Here is a 19,363-nt window from a genome sequence, read left to right on the forward strand (position 1 = left end):
CCAGCAGGAATATGGTCAGGGGAATGGGCTTCTGTAGCTGGGCACAGAGGAGAGAAGTGACTTCTCCAGCCGGTGGTCATGACAAGTGAAGCACAGATAGGCACGGGAGCCAGCTTCCCCTGAGCATTCTGCACCGAGGTTAGCAACACGGGTTGGTGTCAGCCGGCATCCTGGCTTCGACAGACCTTAGCATGTCTGTCTTTTTGAGTCACAAGGTTTTAGCCTGAGTTGGTCTTTTGTTTCCATTTCCAAACTTCTATTCTCTCTATTTGGGGAATGATAGAAATACTACACTAATGCTCTAATATTCTTATCTTTTTCTCTCCTATTTTCTATTTCTTTGTCTTTTTGTTCTACTTGCTGGAAATTTCTTCAGTTTTATCTTCCACACATTCTGAGTTTTTTCTTCTGGTGCCCTTTTTAAATTCTAAGAACTTCCTTTGTGTTCACTAAAAGTTACTTTTCAAAAGCATCTTGCTCTGTAGGATTTTGACTCTTTGGTATTTGTGGAGACTTTTTTGTGGGCTAATATATGTTCAGTTTTTGTAAAGAAAATGAGTCTCTTACTGTTGGGAGTAGAGTTCTACAAATGCCCAATAGATAAGAAATGTTAATTATGTCATTCCTGTTTTTATATGGTTAGCATTCTTATTAATCTGCTTTCTCAGTTCCTGAGTTCTAGAGATAATTCATTCTCTGTAATCGTAGACCTGTCCATTTCTCATTGTAATTATGTCAAATTCTACTTTGTAAATGTTGAGACTACCTGGTGGTATGCTCTCAGCTTTAAGACTACTCTGTCTTACTGGTGAGGTGATTCTTTATGATTTGAAAAATGATCCTCTTAATCACATTACTTTTGGCCTTAAAATCTCCTTTGTCTCACAGTACTAATTTTCTTTATATTAGCAAAGAATATATATTCCTTTTACATTCAGCCTTTTAATATCTTTGAATTTAAGCTTTAGCCTTTGAATGCATTTATGTAGCATGTAACTTACACATTAAATTCACTCATTTTATGACTGCCATCCTCAAAACATCCTCCAAATACTCTTACAAGGAAAAAAAAAAGAGGAGGGAAAAGGCAAAGAGATATGGCTTGCTGGTGACCCACCACCTGTTCCTCTAGGAATGTGTAGAGCACAGTCCCTGCCCTCTGTGTTCTGTGTCTCTAGAAGATCCATAGAGCCAAATGACAAGGTGTGGTAGATCTTACAGCCCAGCAAGTTGCTACTATGATCTGTTACTTTGTTTCCTTTTGCTGTAAGACCAGCAGAGCTTTTATACTGCTTTTACAGAATCCACGAGACTAGTTAGATTTTGCTCTGAGGTTTACCTCCACATCTCCAGACTTTCATGTCCTCATACTGTATTGCTGGTCACCTACTATATACAGCAGCCTATTACAATGGAAATGGTCCCGTAATAGTGTTTATAAATGTGAAAATACAGACTTTCAAAGAAGAGCCTACTTAATCATTATGGTTATTAATTTAAAAAACAAAACAAAGTTGGTTTTTATTTTTTACGTGTTTTGTGTAATGGAGCTTCTCCAGGCATGAACTAGTCTGGGCTTTCTCTCTATCTGGTCAAGGCCCCCTCCCCCCACTTAGACCTCCCATGAGCCCTGTGCAATTACTGGTGCTTGGTTGGTAGGTTCTACTGCCCCTCAAATTTGACATGGTTAAGCCAGCTTCTCCATTCAGTTGCCTTGTATCTCATAATGCATGACCTTTTCCCCAATAAAATCTCAAAATCTAGGCTCAAAACCTAGGCTTCCTTCTGTCTACATCACACATCAGTTAATTGCTAAGTCTTCCAGAGATGTCCAATAGAAATGTAATGCAAGCCACATATGCAACTTTAATTTTCTAAGAACTACACTAAAAAATGTAAAAAGAAACATGTGAAAGTAATTTTATTAACATACTTTGTTTAATCAAGTATATTCAACATACTGTCATTTCAACATGTAATCAGTATGAGTTTTAATGAGTATCATGCAATTTTTTTCATACTACGTCTTTGAAATTCAGTAAGCATTTTATATTTATGGCACATCTCATTCTGATGAGCCCCTTTCAAATGCCCCACAGCCAAATGGGGTAAGTGGTTGCTGTCTCAGACTGCAGAGCTCTAGCACCTGGACAAGGGCTCATGTGTCTGATAATCCTTTTCCATTCCCAGTGCTATAGCCCCGGGTCAGAGGCTTGCTACCTAACTCTTCACAGGGCTGTTGCAGTCATCTACGGACTTATGTTCTGCCTTTAAATCAACAAATAGCTCGATTTAGCTTTTATTGATTATGACAAGCACTGGGCTAGGTGCTGAGGTTACCAAGATGAGTAAAGCCAAATCCTTATTCTCAGAAGGATTACAGTTTAGCCAGGGAGTCAGAAATATCTACAATTAACCATGACACATTGTGGTGAGTACAATCATAGTGATATAAATAAAGCACGATGAGAACTCAGAGGAAGGAAATGCTAGCTTTGAGGAGATTGAAGAGTGATTCGGAGAGAAGGTGGCATTTGAAATGAGCTTTGAAAGATGAGTAGGAAGTTAGCAGATAGAATCAGGGAGCGGAGGGTCAAAGGCAGGAAGGGGAAACAAGAGCAAGCAAAGTCCATCTCAGTATTGACAGATTCTATGTAATGAAATTAAATGAAGCTTGAGAAAATAGCTCCCAACATGCTCCTTCCCTGCTTAAGACCCTCACCAGCTTCTTTCCTAATGAAAGCAGGTATGTTCTTCTGCCTGGTTCTTTTAAAATGTAGGTTTTATTATTATTCAGGTGTGTCGAGACCTATAGATCAAGAGATGATTACCATTGAAGACAGTTTGTCACTTACAATTCCCAAAAGGAGGGACATGCCATGTGTATTAGGGTTCTATCCAGAATAATGTTTGACCACATCTGGGGCATTGTGGCCCAGCTAAGTTGACAGATACAGTTATCCATCACACATGTCACATGGGCCACACAAGGCAGCACCAGGGTTGGCCAGGAGACTGGGGAAGTGGGAGGGAAACATGGGCAAGAGCTTTTCTTGTGGTTTCTGAGAGAAGCAACAGGAAAGACAGGGTAAGCAGGTTTAGGATTGAATAGTATGAATAATTTTGGCAGGTTTTGGGGTGTGGAGGCTGTCCCTTGAGTTGTCTGCTGCTTGGTCCAGGGGTGCTTAGGGCAGGGGAACACTGGCCCAGAGTTTAAGAGACAGATAGCAGAGGTAGCAGGAGGGTGGATGTGAGCTCCCCATGGGTTAGTTTGTCCATGAAAAGCACTCTCCCAGGCAAGTCATTTACCATCTCTAGGAATTGGTTAGTCTTGGGAGGGGTAGTCTCTCCAGGGTCAGTAAGGGCCCAGATGTCAAAACGTCAGAATGCAAAGACATGCTTAGACAATGGCCTTCAAGGATTTTCAGATACTGAGTCCTTTCCAGCTTTCTGCTCCCATCCAAGCCAAACCCAACTACTCCCTGGACCCTCAGCTGTTTGGTTTGCCACTTCCCCACCTCTGATCTGTGCTTTTCTCTATTATTACTTTTGGCAGGATATTCACTCACTTTCAAATCATCTATATATTTATTCTTATTCAATTGCTTTTGTTGGCTTTTAATGTAATAAAATGCTTATATTCACTGTTGACAACAATGTTTCTACCTTCTATTTAGTGGACCTTCAGCATGTGCTGGGAGTTTTGCTCAGTGTTTTACATACATTCTCTCATTAATACACACAATAAGCTCAAGAAAGAGATAAAATAATGTCTCCATATTAAAGATGAGGAAACTGAGGCAAGTAAGGTTAAATAAGCTGGCCAAGGTCACAGAACTAGTTAGTGACAGGCTAAGTATACACACTCAGTAGACTGACACTTAGAGCCTGCAGTCGTAATCCTCAAACCCAAATTATATGGAATTTATCTACGAGCCTGTTTCTCTCAAATCTTTGCAGATATTAATCACAGTCAGGTGTTTCCTCAATGCAGAAAGGCTCTTTCTCTATGAATTGCTTGTGAGCACCTGAGATAGAAGGATGTTATCAAACCCGCCTTTCCCAGCCTCTGTCAGAGGCTTTAGGTTCTGTAGTGATTTATGTACATCATAATAGGATCCCTTCTCTTCCTCTCTTCAAAAGGATCTTCTTACTTTTCTTATGCCCCTTACTCCGTTCTGCTTAGTATCAATACTCACCTACTTTTATTATTTGTTACTTCTACTCCTAGATTATGAAGCTTGTTGAGGGCAGGCATTTGATTTTACTTACATTTAATCAAGTGTTTATTAGTACTGTGTTCATAAACAAGTATTACTTTGTTATCCATGCAAAAAATTAAACTCTTAATTATACTATTTAATTTATGGAAATATTATGGAAATAAATTATGCCTTTCAGGCATAGATCCCTTTTCTTCAACAACAAATAGAGCCTAACAAATACTAGTTTTGCCAGAGAGATTGCATATTTCTTTTGTTTGACTTTATTTTAAAAATATTTTTTGAAAATTTCCATCCTAGTCAATGTATTATCTTGGTATTTTTTACTCTTGGTTTTCCTCACCAGTAGACCCAGATTTGAGAATGAAAAAGGAAAGCATCAGCATGATTTTAATATAGGGTAATTCAACATATCTCATATAGGCTTGATTTATTTCAGGCCCTTTCCATTCAACAATGTTTTTGCTTAAAATTAACATTGCAGTTTGGTAACTACTTTACTAGAAAGGACTTGAAAAATGATTTAAATGTCAATTCAACAGTCAAAATATCTTAGCAGCTGGTATTGCAGAATTAAACAATAGATGAGAGAAATAACCAAAGATGCTTCTGGGGGTCTGCAGCAGTTGGAGTTTAAGGGCAGACCTTGTAAGCTTTTCAGAGCCTCTTAACACAAGCAAAATGCAGCTGGATAATTTCTACCTCTGAGCAGCCTTACTGAATTTATTCTACTGAGGGAGATGAGGAAGGGAAGGCTCCTGTGTCAGTTCAGCATCCTCAAAGCCTGGAGTTCCGATACCTCCAGGAGGATGAGGGCACTGGGGGGCAGACCAGGAATAAGCATGAGACGCGGGTTACGCTGTGGTAGGAAGAATGGGTGGGAGGAGAGTGAGAAGAGGAAGCATAGGAAAAGCAAAGGAGGGAGGAGGAGAGAACAAGGAAAAACCAGCATGATAAAGAGAAGGAGAGAAACAATGAGTTTCTCATTTCTAAATGAGTATAGAGAGAAGTTTCTGTTACAACCGGGGCTTCTTGAAGCCTGAGGAAGCGAACACTGGCACACTCTTCCTCTGGCTCATTTTGGAACTTTCTCCCCCCTGAGGCCTGAATCAGAGTCAACACGGCAATTGCCTGATGCTCCTTACATAGGCTTTTTTTTTTCCCCAAATAATTTTTTATTTGAGTATAATTGACACACATTATTACATTAGTTTCAGGTGTACAACATAGTGACCCAACTTCTCTATACAATATGCTGTGCTCACCACAAGTCTAGCTGCTGTCTGTCACGGTACCATGCTATTACAATATCTTGACTATATTCCCTATGCTGTGCCCTTTATTCCCATGATTTATGTGTTTTTTTACCTTTTTAAAAATTTAAATTCAATTAATTAATATATATTATTTATTTCAGGGGTACAGGTCTGTGACTCATCAGTCTTATATAATACCATCGGTGCTCATTACATCGCATACCCTCCCCAGTGTCCATCACCTGGTTACCCCAGCCCTCCACCCCCCTCCCCTCCAGCAACCCTTAGTTTGTTTTCTATGATCAAGAGTCTCTTATGGTTTCATTGTTTCATTTTTCCCTCTCTTGCCCTATGATCCTCTGCCTTGTTTCTTTTTTTTAATTTAATTTTATTTTTATTATGCTGTACAGGCTTTTAATCAATCTTTGTCAAAGGTGTTGTTCAACAGGACACTATGAATTAGTTTTCATGTTGTGGTGCCTATCGAGTTCCTATAAATGCAGAAAGCTTCTGATGTAGGGCGGGGTCCACTTACTGCCGCTTTTGTTTCAGCAAAGGACAGAATGTGGAATCCCTAATTGTTCCATGTCTGTGTCCAGTCAGATCAATGTTTATTAGGCCCTGGCTAGGTGTAAGCACTGGCAAGACACCGGGGGCATAAAGATCAGTAAGATACTGTCTTTATCTACTGAGAGTGAGAGGAATACAAGGGAATAGTTTCAAGGCCATGTGACTTACAGAGTTATATGGGTCTGGAGATTAAAAACACGTGGGTAGTGTTTGGGTGACTCCAATTATGCAGCTGCTGGACCTTTAAATGTATCAAAAGAAATTGCAAATAGTTGAGAGATAGGAGGAGTTGAAAATATAAGACTTTTTTTTTGTTATTTGAGGAAGGTTGAACCTTATCCCATGGATATTGGGGATTGTTGGAAGACTTTCAGCAGGAGAGTCACATGATCTATTTAGTGATAATATTTCACTCTCATATGCAGGAGGAAGGAGATTTGGGGAGATACCAGGCTAGAAGTGGGGAGACCAGCTAGTAGAGTGACTACGCATCCCAGCTTTCCTGGAACAGTTCAAATTTGTGGGGTTTTTCTTCTAGTATAATTATTAATAATATCTCTTTCACTATGTCTCCCAGTTTGGATGAGAAATTCTGTGGCTGCCCTACTAACTAGATATTTATTGCAGGGGTCTAAGTAAGACTCCATGATGCCCGGAGTTCATCAGGGCTCAGCTAAGTGGACGAAAAGGAATTGCTGCCCAACGCTATCAGCAAGAACAGGCCCTCTGACACCCTTATAGTCTCTTAAATCCACCCCCCCCAATTTAGGCCTGAGCACAGATGAAAGATCTCAATGAAAATTTAGTATATCAATTGAATGCTAAATATTACAAATATGTAATAACTGACCGGCTAACCACTCAACCAGCTTGCTGTTTATTTGTCAGCTCAGATTGTACTTGCCTGAGATAACTGAAAAGAAATGAGAAGGAAAGTCGTAAGCAAGTGGTGCAGAAAGTAAGAAAGATAAGCCTTAGTCATGCGTGGGCATGAGGCCCTGCTCCAGTTCCTGAAATGGAACTGAATTCTCATGGAAGGTTTTGATACCTGCTGGAGGACGGCAGAAAGGGCCGTGAAATCTTGCTAAAGTTTCATCATTCTGGGTCCTTATAACCTTGGAAGATGGTAAGTATAGAGGCAATTTAGTCAACTGAAAGAAACAATTGTTCATTTCCTAGTGCATGTATTTAATCATGAGCTGTCACTTGGGACTCCTGTTAGAATCCAGAAAAGGTTACATGGTGGCAATAATTGGGGAATATTTTTAAAAAAAGCGAAGTAACTAGACCCAAGAGAAAAGAGATGTTGCTGTCAGGAACACACTTTGGCAGAAAAAAAAAATGATTAAGAGTAAATGAAAAGGTGAAGAGCTGTCATTTCCTTTATTTTACTTTTAAAGATTTCAACTTCTCCTTCCTCATTTTGTACATATGAGGCAGGCTTTTCCTCCACCCTAATCTCACTATTACCTTGCATTTATAAAGAGCTTATCTCCCAGAAGCTCACAGGGCTACCTCTGAATCCATGCCACTTTGGAAAGTATTGCTTAACAAAAAAGGAGGCGCTCTTATTTAATCTGTCCTATCATTAAATGTTCTAGCGGGAACTGGGAGCCGGATTTGCCGTAGGCAGTGATTGTGTGCTGGGCTGCACAAATGCACGTCGAGCTGCACAGCCGCCCAGGCAAGAGCAAACGTGGCATGATTTTCCTACTTGGTGCCAGGACTGCCATCATCCCTTTGCTTTCAACTGGGACTCAGGGAGATGTTTCTAATCTGCAAAGAATTATCCAGGTTGCTGATTTACCTTCATGGCTACTGACGTCCCTGAAATATTGTTGTTGATTACCTCTCTATTTGGGAGCTTGGTTTGCCACAGGCAAGACAATTTACTTAAATTTTAAATTTTGGACTTCCTTCCCCATTTACATTTTTCAGCCTGTCATTTGCAGAATTTCATGTAATCAGATTTACTTCCTCTGGTTTTTGCTTCAGAGAAATGGAATTGAATTAGAAAAAAAAAAATCCTCTGAAGTGGAAGGGGACGGGTTTGGAGATGGAAATATTTTAGTAGTTCCTTTCGAAATTTTTGTTGCAGCTTTGTTATTTAAAAAAAAAATGCATGTTTCCAAGGCGCCAATAATTCAATGAAATCAAATGCAAATAATTGCTCTGAATTCACTGAAAGTTGGTCTCTTCATGTTTTTCATTTAGTTTGAAAATTGATTTTTAGAAACGTGAAGTAGATTAAAAGTATTGCCTGGCCTCTGTATAATCCTCGAGCCGACAGTATTCTTACTAGACTCTCCTGGAAGTCTCTCAACCAGCTTTGACTGTTTCTCTGCCTCCTTGTCTTCCTTTTCCTGCTTCTTTTCTCCTCTTCCTTTTAGAGGTTAGATAAACACTTTGCTCATTCGCTCTTGTGAAAATACTCCAGAATATAAATGAGGAGGCCAGGCAGAGGACATTTCTTTTCATCTCTGGCATATCAATTCATTGTTTATTTTATAAATGAATGTGTGAACACCATAGAACAGGTTTTTTGTTGTTGCTCTTGTTGTTGAGTTTACTGTTTGATATGAGAAATAATATTAATAATGTTGGTTTTTCATTGAATGAATGCTTCCTGTAAAGATGGATAGTCCTAGGCATGTAACACACATCTCTAATCCTCAGTGACCCTAGAAGGAATCGAACGTGTGCCATCCCCCTCTCACATAGAAGAAGATCAGGGAAGGCTACATTGTCAGTGCTCAAGTGTAAAGATAAAGCACTCAATTGCAAAAAACAGTTGCTAAAGCACAAAATCAATCAAATTAGAACAAAATTATGTCACCAATATTTAATTAATTTGATTTGAATCTTTATCTGAGAACCAGCTGAAAGAACCAAGAGCGGTTTCCTCTTAGTGTCACTGATATTATGTAAAATATCACACACAGGTAAAATAAAAAGTGACAAACTTTGTCCAGATCCCTGGCATTTATATTAAAAATACAAAGCCAAAAAGCATATAATTGTTAGAGAGATTTCTTTGGTAACTGGCTTGACTTTTTGTACACTAGGAAGATTGACATTTTATCAAGGTTTTATTGCTAGGGAGGAGCCTTTTCTACTCCTCCTATTACAGTATCATTTCTCTCTGATTAGAAGGTAATTAATTAATAAGCCCCCTTCTTTTGTTGATTCTAGGATTCAAGAAAGATTCATAAAACACCACCGCACAGTAATGCAGCTATTACAATGATCTATTTGGGGAAAACTGTGCACCTGTCTCATGATCACCCAGACTTTCGGGATGAAATAAAAGTTTATCAACAGCATTGTGGTGGGGAAAACCTTTGTGTTTACAAAGGCAAACTACTTGAAAAAGGTACATACAAAATTTGAATTTTTTTAAGTTGCTTAAAGTTGATGCTATAGATAAACTATCGTTGATATCATATCAAAATGATTTCAATCACTCTGAAATTATGCATATCCAGGGACTTATAAACCAGCTGCCTCAAAGTAAATCTAGATTTACTGCTCCATGATTGAAACCGAAGCAGCAATTACTCTTGCAGATTGTGGAAGAAAGAATTTGGAGTGATTTAACCCGGTAACAGATTAATTTTGGGATAGAGATATATGATCATTAAAATGTTGCACGAATAAACTGTCCCCCAAATTACAAGTTAGCTATTTGGCCTGCCATAGTGAATTATATCATACGTTATTCTAAGGGAAAAATACCAGATTGGCAATTTGTTCTTTAGAAAAATGTTGAGATAAAATCACAAATCCAATAAACTTCAGGGTGAATCACACCTAAATAACTTGGTGCGGAATTTGGCTAGATGGATTTTAGTACATTTCTGCTTTCATTTGATCATAAATCCATGTTTCTTAGCAGAAAATAATTTTTATATCCAATATAGGGTTTCACATATTGTACTGAAGTGGTTTTCATCAATATTTAGTTGTGTGGAATAGCAATTAAAAGGACAAGTTGTTATAGGATTATATTTGTTATTTCCTTGCTTAAGAAACTCTGTTTAGAAAGCAATTGCATTTTTACTAAGTAAAAGAATTATTTATATTTGGGCAATCTTGATACAAGTTTAGGGAGTCTTAAGAGTTAGGGGCAAGAATGGAATTGTTACTTTTGGCTTTTCTGCTTTCCCTCATCACTCAAAAATTGTGACTGTTAATTCTAAAAATTTTAAGTACTTAAAAAGAAACTAGACAGATTTAGGGTTTAAATATTTAAAACTTTCCAACAAAAGAAAGAGTAAACATTTGAATGTTTTAACTTTATAAAGATTTATAAAACTTATTTATAAAAAATAATGCTAGAAACTATTTTTCCCCATTTTGTGTACCTGGCTGAAATGTAATTTACTTTGCCATTTTGTCATAGCATTTGAGAGTTCATTCCTGCCATTTTGTAGATGAGGAAAATGAGAGAAGTCCAGAGGTGAAATGGCTTCCTAAGGTCGCACGCACAGCTTGGGGCCTGGTCAAGAGCAGATCCTGGACCTCTGAGTAGGTGCAGGACCCTTGCTCAGTTAGCTGTTCTTAGTGGCAAAGGGTTTCCTACATTTTCATAATATGAGAGGTAGGAAATCCCTAATGATAGTGGCATAGATACACTTAAGTTTTGAAAGTGTAGCTTTTAAGTATTAATATAGAAGAATTGCTGAAAATAGCTATAGTCTACAATTGGAACGAACGTAATGAAACTTTTCCTGGGTCTTGGATCACGCTTTCTTCAAGACAGTGCATGTATGTCTCTTTGCCTGCTGGAAAACGTGGTACATAAAAATGAAATAAGAACAAGGCTTCACTAGCTGAATGTTTTCAGGAAGACCACATATACTCTGTGGTAACAGCGCAAAACCAAAGAGTAAGGGAGAGTGTTACTTGGCTAAGTGTTGTTTTGCATACCTATTGATCCTGGGACTGACTTTTGTTATGTCATTGGACAGAATTAAATAACAGAGTGGAATGGGGACTTAAATAATTGAATCCTGTCCACATAATAATTTTGTCTCAGCTTGCCCTTTGATTGCCAGGAAAGTAATTGTTGAAAATTGAAAAGTTGGGTGGCTCAGAGTTGACTTGTGGTTCAGCAATCTTAGCAATTTAGCTGGGCTGAAAAGAATCTGCCCGTTTTACAAATCAAAGCTGTGCATGATTCAGTGAAATGTGAATAGGTTTTTAGAAGAGTTTTCTTTAAAAAAAAAAAGGCGTTTAGTGTTCTGCTTGGAGCAGTAAACTAATTAAAAATGTGGCGTTCGTTAATTTGTCTTGCTTTTGGATGAGAAATAACAATAAAATTAATTATTTAGGAATGTGGCAAGTGCATCTTTTATTCCCCTAGTAATTCACTGATGTCTTACAGTTTGATTTTAGACATCAAGCCACATATTGATTGTTTATTATATACACCTATGAAGTCACCAAGTATTTCTGCTACTTGTAAAGAGTACAGTTCTTCGCAGGCATTTTTATTTACCATGTTCATCCTTTCAAACAAGGCAAACCTTGGCCTCCTGGGTTCATGTGGATACAAAGAGCAACGTAACTTTTCTTCTTTCTGACCCTCTTATAATCCCTTCCTTTTCTGCCCCATTTTCCTGTATTTTCATAACCTGATCGTTTGTACCGATTTGTGCATTCCTCGTTACTCCCTCACAAACCAGCTGCTTCACTGGTTCCCCAACCCCGTGCTGTTATCTTGTCTTTTGGAGCGCTATTCCTTTGTCTGCAATAGGACAAAGGATTTTAAATTCAAGATAGGATTTTAAATTCAAATTTTATCCATCTCTTAAGATTCACATTGAGGCTATGAGGCTTTCTCAGCCGACTTCTGCTGTTTCATCCCTCTCTCCGTGGCCGGGGCTCTGACTCTACCCTGAAACCCGAAGCATTTCATTACACTGTGACTTAGAGTAACTGTTTTTTATTTCTCTTTTACTTGTTATATATATTGAGTTTTTAGTTTTTAGAAATATGCTTATTGAGGTGTAACTTACATTCCACAATTCACCCATGGTGAGTGTACAATGCACTGATTTTTAAGCATCTTATAGGGTTGTGCAGCCATTGGCACAAACCAGTTTTGGGATCTCTGTCACTTCAGAAAGTTCCCTTGTGCCCACTGGCAAAGAATCCTCACTCTCTGTAGCCAGCCTCAGGGAGCCACTGATCTGCTTCCAGTCTCTACGGATATGTCTTTTCTGGACATTTCGTATAAATGAAATCATACAATAGGCAGCATCTGTGTCTTGCTTCTTTCACTTAGCCTGATGTTTCTGAGAGTCATCTATTCACAGCCGTTATCAATGGTTGCCCTCTTCTTATACCACTGAATGTATTCCATCCACTACATGTCCATTTATGCTGTTTCTAATTTGGGACCATTATAAATCATGCTGTGATGAATATACAGATACAAGTTTTTGTGTAGACATCTGGTCATTTCTCTTGAGCAGATGCCTAGGAGTGGATTTGATGGCTTTTTCCCCCCTGAATATGGCCCACACTTTTCTGCTTCTTACATACACGTCTTTTGATTTTTTTTGTTGTTGAAAACTGGACATTTTCGATCATGTATTACAGCAACTGTGGATTCTGGATTCTGACTTCTTCCTCTTGAAGGTTATTGTTCTCACTCTTTTTTGTTGTTGTCTGTTTAGTAACTTCTCTGAAATTCATGAAATCCATGCCCCCTCTCCTTGGTAGACAGCCAGCGTAGTGTCTCTGCTTAGATTTTATCTCTTTTTATTTTTTAGGCTGACCTTCTTGGGTTGTCTCTGTTTTCATAGTTTATTGATCTCTAGTGATTTGTCAGAGGTTGTGTGCAAAGACTTTGACCCAGTACAAAGTCAGAAGACTTTGAATGAAGTACAGCCCCCACCTTGTACCATGGATCTATGTGTGGGTGTATTCCTTTCCTGGGGCTAAGGTAACAAATCCCCAAAACTCGTGGCTTAAAACAACAGAAATTTAATTCTCACACAGCTCTGGAGGCCAGACATCTAAAATCAGGTATTATTAGCAGGCCATCCTCCATCTAATAACTCTAGGGGAGAATCTTCCCTTGTCTCTTTCAACTTCTGGTGATTCCCAGCAATCCATGGCATTCCCTGGTTTGTAACCCAGCGCTCCCCCCCAGAGACCCTATTTCCAGATAAGGTCACATTCTGAGGTTCTGGGTGGTCATGGAGTTTTAGAGGGCAATATTCAACCCAAAGTAACGGGTTCGGGAGTCCATCCAAAGTTCAGGCAGTTTTCAGGTCTGCTTTAACTTTTATTTTTCCACCAGGTTTTCTTTGTTCGTGGGTGCAAGCTTCCGGTGGGCCAGGGATGTATGAATAGGTTGGGCCTACTCCAATCCATGCCACTTCCCATCAGCCGGGGGGATGTGTGGAGAGCTTATCAAATGTGTCTATAATTGCCTTATGGCCTGTATCTCCTTCCTGTTAAGTTTCTGGCTAGCCCTGCAGCCTGGGTGCTTGCCCTAATTTCAACTACAGTCTTAGTTAGCAGGATCTCTGAACTTCCATGTTAGCTTGCCTCCAAGAATGCCACTTATTACTGGTAATGCCACTGGCCAAGGCTTTTTTGTTTTCTGCTCCAGACAAAGTCAGCTCCCATTGACAGGGAAGCTGCTAGCTATTTGTGGCCTGCCCTCCCCTGTTGGAACTCTGCTGATGAAATGCTGGTGGGGGAGGGGGATGGGGATTCCCTCTGTCCTTATGAAAAGTTCAGTAGTTTTTGAACTGCTGTTCAGTTTGTTTTAAGTCTTTGGTCCATTTTTAGAGACAAAATTTTAAGGGGAGAGGCTTTGGGGACCTCACTCTTGAAATCTGGCATATTGTTTTTGTCTCCTGCTGAATTATATAACTTCTTGAGTCAGGAGACCATATTTGATCTTTTTTTCAGTATTTTAGTTCCTCTTTAGTGCCTCAAACAGTGCGAGCCACTGCCAGTCAACAATGAATAACCACGTTTTACACGTAGTGTAGAATGCCTTCTAACACTGTACATTATGTAGTCCGTGAGGCTACTCAGTGAAGTGGGTAGACGGGGTCGCTCCCTCCACCCAACTCCTTCACCCCCTCCCACGGCCATCCTCATTTTATATGAGGGTTCTGAAGTGCAACAGTCCAGTGACCTACCAGGGGACACTCAACTTATATGTAAAGAACTAGGACAACGACCCAAATCTTCTGAACTCTGGTCGATATTATTTCCATTATTCCATGCAGAAACCATTAAGTCAGGGGTGGAAAGTGTCACTAAATTTTAAAATATAAAATTAAAAAAGTAATCACAAGGGAAGAAAAGCAGAGGGTGTCAATTCTTGTTACGTTGGGGAAAAAAAAAAAGAGAAAGGAATGGAATAATAGGTGGATGCACTCTCTAGCCACAGGGCTGCACAACGGAAGGGCAGTCGCCTCGAGAAGTCCACCTCCTGCACCAGTTCTCAGCATTTCCTTAGCCGCACCCTCTCCCTGGGCTGGGACCTCAGGCAGTTAGGGGGTGTGAGGCCGCAGCAGAATAGATCATATGACATGAATGTCCAATTCAAGTTTCTGGAAAGAAAGCAGTCAAACTCGCTTTCTAGTCAATACTTAGGAGTCCATATATCACTAAGACAAGTGGATTTTTTAAATCTGTTGTATCTTAGTTTCCCCAGATGCTAACTTTTCGATTTTCTCTTCCCTTGTGTGTTTGAATTTTACATCACAAATACTAAGGTACAAATGAGGGAATTACCTTTCCAGTAATTTTATTCTTTAGTACAATTGCAACTGATCTAGGTAGTTTTTAGGGGCAGAGTGGGGTATAAACATAGTATTTCTAGATGACTATGAAATAGGTTAAAATAATAATTTATTAGTTAGTTATTGGGGGCCTCCTATGCCATTGTCCTGGGACCTGGGGAAACAAGGATGAGTCAGACCAGTTCCAGCTCTCATGGATTTCACAAACATGCAGGACTGCAGACATCTACATCAGGGTTCTCAAAGTCAGGTTCCTGGACCAGAAGCTCAAGCATCACCTGACAACTTAACAGGAATGCAAATTCCTAGGCCCTAGTGAATCAGAAACTCTGGGGTGAAGCCCAGCAACCTGTGTTATAATAAGCCTTTCAGGGTATTCTGACGCACACTAAAGTTTGAGAAGTCCTGGTATTGCCATATTTCTAAACAATTGTAATAACAGCAACAACAAGAAAGGTGTACAGAGAGATGAAATGATCAACTCCATCACTTGTGCAAGTGGAAGAGTCCAGAGAGACTTGTTTTGTAGGAAGTGACATTAGAACTGTCATGAAAAGCAGGTTTCTGAGTCACTCTGTAACATAGGGTTTTCTTAGACCTAGAATTTGGGATCTCTAGGGTGAGACCTTTCCAAAGAGCATTATAAAAAGACTTTGGATGATTAAAAATTATTAACTCCAAGCAGTGGTTCTTAATTTTTTGGTGGGACTTTTGGGTGGGCAGGGGAACAAGAAGGGGACCCAAATCCAGGCAGAACTGAGAATGGATTTGAGATGGAATAATTCTACCTCATCCATACATGTATTAGGCTGGTTCAAGTCATAGCTAAAAATACACATTTATTTAAAAGCATTACTGAGCTCACAGTAGCCTCTTGCCATATACTTTATCAGTAGCTAAATAGCAAGATGAAATCTAGAGAGCTACTGGGACTCCCAACACTGACTCCCCTACTTACTGTATGATCTTGGATAAATGACTGAGTTCCCTTGAACTTTAATTTCTGCATATAGAAACTAGTGATAATAATATTCTCTAAACTTCATGTGTTTGTTGAGAAATAACACACCCAAGATTATCGGGCATAATGCCTGGCCATAATAAGAGCTCATATAATGTTATTATTTTATTACAAACCAGAGTTTTATAATGCCTTGGAGTATTTATTGTAAATAAAATAATAGCATGTGTTTTTATGATTAAAAATTGTCCTCAAGTTAAAAAGGTGATCTAGAGCAAAATATTGTACTTACCTAATAGAAAAATGTGATTTTGAACATATTAGTCCAAAGTCAGTTGCTTTCACTGATGTATTTACTTTTTTAATTCCAGAGACCTTTCAGTTTGTTTCCAAAAGGCACCATGGTTTCCCCTTCAGTCTCACCTTTTTCCTGAATGGGATGCAGGTGAACAGGTTAAGCTCCTGCTGTGAATATAAGCATCGGAAAGGTTCCAGACTTGGAGGCAAACGAGGCTACTTCGGGTTTGTGTGCGTGCAGAGATCATCTCCTTGTTACAAGTATGGAAACCAGTGTCCTTTGGTAGAGGGCACGTTTGCTACATTTTCCTCTTTATGCTTCTACTGATGCATTTCTCAGCACAGTTTGTTAACAAAGCTATCAGTGTAGATGAGCCCAAAACGTCTAAGTTAACGGTTGCTTATTATAACCCGGTGTGTTGTGTTTGAAATTATTAGATCGAAGTTAGATTTCCAGATGTATTCTATCATGGGGATAAAAGCTGGTGGTGTTCCAAATTCTGTTTCTCTCTCTCTCTCTCCCTTTCCTCATACTGCTTTAAGTTCTGTTTCTGAAGTGAAGGAGAGAGGGTGTTTTATTCTTATTCTTCTTAGGAACTGGTTTGGGAGTCCCGAAGCATGTGCCAAGCATCTGTCTTATATGGTTGGGTGTGACAGGTCATGCTTGCATTATGGTGTGGCCCGGTTACCATTCTCATGCCCCTAGTTTTAATCTCAGGCATAACGAGATGCATGATAAAGGGTCAATTTTGACTGTTGCTTATCAGCTTTCATATTGGACATTCTGTTTGAAATTAGGACACTTGCTTGTAGGCTTTCTTTAATTATTTTCTGAAAGTACTCATGGAAAATTGATATATGCCAAGCTAGAAAACAGGAGTGAACCACCCAAAGTTCCTGCCCTTGTGGAGCCCATTCTAATGGGGCAAAGGCAAATAGCAAGTAAACCAATTAATATGTGTCAGATGGAAGTGTTGGGATCAACTGGAAGTTCTCTGCTGATTGTTTCTGTATTTTCAGTCAACCAAGAATTTATCAGCTGAGGTTAAGGCTTAAGGAAGAAGGCATTGGAGGTTTTAGGGGGGAGAAATGTGTGAAAGAGTCATCCAGCAAGTGGGACAGTGAATGGTCTAGAGCAATATAGTAGGAGTGCCCAGATGTACTTAGGACCCACCTGAGGCTGTTTTCCTGTTCCAACTCAAATATACTTTCTCCATATTTGTGGGCAAGTCATTTAACAAATTTCTCTTTGCCTCCCAGGAAAGCTAATGAGCATATTATATACAGTCATCCATGCACAAATACATTGCATTCTTTGAGAGTTGCTGTATAAATCCAAGCTGTAAATGTTTGGTTGTAAACACTTTCTTTGGAGGTTTAATAATCAGTAATAAAATCTGATTGATGACATCTACTTTCCTATTTAACACTTATTACCTCATGCACAATTTTTATATGATTTCATTTGATTCCCTCTAGCTTCTTTCTTTGACCTTTTCAAATAATAAAAATAAAAAGCTTGTGATATTAAAGAGTAAGGACTGTTAGGTCTGTTAACGTTTTTAAAAATTTATTTATATAATATAAATATAAAACAAATATTTATAAAATATAACATAATTCACTTATAATTTTATATAACCTTTTTGGGGGGGTCACATCCATGATACTTTTAATTATTTTAAGGGGTGTACATGAATGCCTCTAATTTGTTAAAAAAGAAATTAATTTTCATTCATTTTTAAAAGTACTGGCTCTGGAACTTTTGATATGAGAAGGGAATTATTTAAAACAACAATAGGGAGTTCTAGTTCTAAAAATGATTAGGAATTACCTGTTTAAGGTCTTCAGAAAACAAGAAAGGCTCAGCAGTGGTCACATCTAAGTGTGGAGGTTGCACACTTGTACCCATCCCTCAGTCATGGCAACTGAAGAGACAAGGTAGTTATTTTCAGTTGCTAGAGTGAAGCACAGAAGGAAGAATTGCCTAGCCAAGTAGAATGCAGACTGCGTTGAGCTTTAGTAATCAGAATCAACACCTCAAATTATACTCAGAAGTCAAATAGGTAGTCAGTGACAAGGAGAACACAGATGTAGCTCACTTTGTTCATCCAATTCCCCTAAGCAGATGGGCAATAAAAAGTCTGTGCATGCAGTAGGGAGGCATCAAAGCCTCTACGTAGTCACAACATAAACCAAAAGTAACAGCAGATCAGACGCTCCAAATCGATGGATTTGGTGTTGCCATTGATAAGGGAAGAAGAGCTTGAACAGAAGGCAATGCTAGTAATCATATTCTGTGAAGATTCATGACACCTTTATTCCAAGGAAAGCGGTGTGCTAAATACATCATCATTACAGGCAAGAAACATTTATCATGCTTAATATGGGGGAGGTAAGTGTATTCTTATTATCTCATTTTTTACAGCCTGATAGTTACTTTGAGTGCAAATCCTTTTAGCTTTATTTAATGGGGGGATATTGAAAAGATAAGTGATATAACTAAGTTCTCCTAAGCTGGGAGGATTGATTCCTATGCTATTTCTAGACTGGGGATGGCTGAAATTCAGTGAAATCTTTAGCTCAAGAAATTGCCATTAGATCTAATTCACACTGAGGCAGTTTTCAAATTTTACATATTATTTCTGGTTGGATACATCTTGACTACATTTGGATCTGTTTTCACCTGTGTGCTCTATTGATTCAGTTTCCCACTAAGTTGTGTAGGGAAGGGGACGCAGGTAGTTCTAGAGGAGGAGGCTGGTGGAGGCTGACAGTTGCCCGGCACTTTTCTCAGGTCACAGATCATCTCTAGGCCTTGGTGCGAACTTCTCCAGGTTTTGTTAGTTTCTAGTGAAGAGTGTGAGCACTTTCCCTGGTGGGAAGCCCTGCAGTGTAACATCTGTCCATGGGGCTGTCCTTCTGGGAGGGCTACACCTGTAATCTAACAATATCTTTGTACCTCATTGTGAGGGGATGGAGTCTAGCAACCCTGAGCCAGGATCCAGCTCCATCCCTAACCTGCTGGGTGAGCTTGGGCAAGGCATTGAGGCCTGCCAGCCTCAGTTTCCTCCTTTGTCAAGTTGTGATGATAGTTCTTAATGTGTCGCTCAATAATCTTACTCTTAGCATAATCATATTTTTATTAATGTATTATTGTACATTATTATAAAATATTGTACATCCTCCTTTGTCAAGTTGTGATGATAGTTCTTTTTTTTAAAGATTTTATTTATTTATTTGAGAGAGAGAGAATGAGAGAGAGAGAGAGAGCACGAG

At 39.0% G+C, this 19,363-nt stretch overlaps 1 protein-coding gene across 1 annotated transcript in view; it reads left to right on the forward strand.

Moving 5' to 3' along the window:
- The window catches only part of ERICH3 (glutamate rich 3), a 93,775-nt gene that overhangs the window by 41,480 nt on the left and 32,932 nt on the right, over positions 1 to 19,363 (forward strand). The window contains 2 exon segments of the mRNA XM_088022966.1: positions 9,242 to 9,422; positions 16,159 to 16,345. Of these exon segments, the coding sequence (XP_087879092.1) occupies positions 9,242 to 9,422; positions 16,159 to 16,345 (368 nt within the window).

The sequence above is a fragment of the Eumetopias jubatus genome, unplaced genomic scaffold, assembly GCF_037043125.1.
Source record: "Eumetopias jubatus isolate StellerSeaLion01/CBP00866 unplaced genomic scaffold, mEumJub1_p1.0 scaffold_4, whole genome shotgun sequence".
In the NCBI taxonomy this organism is placed as follows: domain Eukaryota; kingdom Metazoa; phylum Chordata; class Mammalia; order Carnivora; family Otariidae; genus Eumetopias; species Eumetopias jubatus.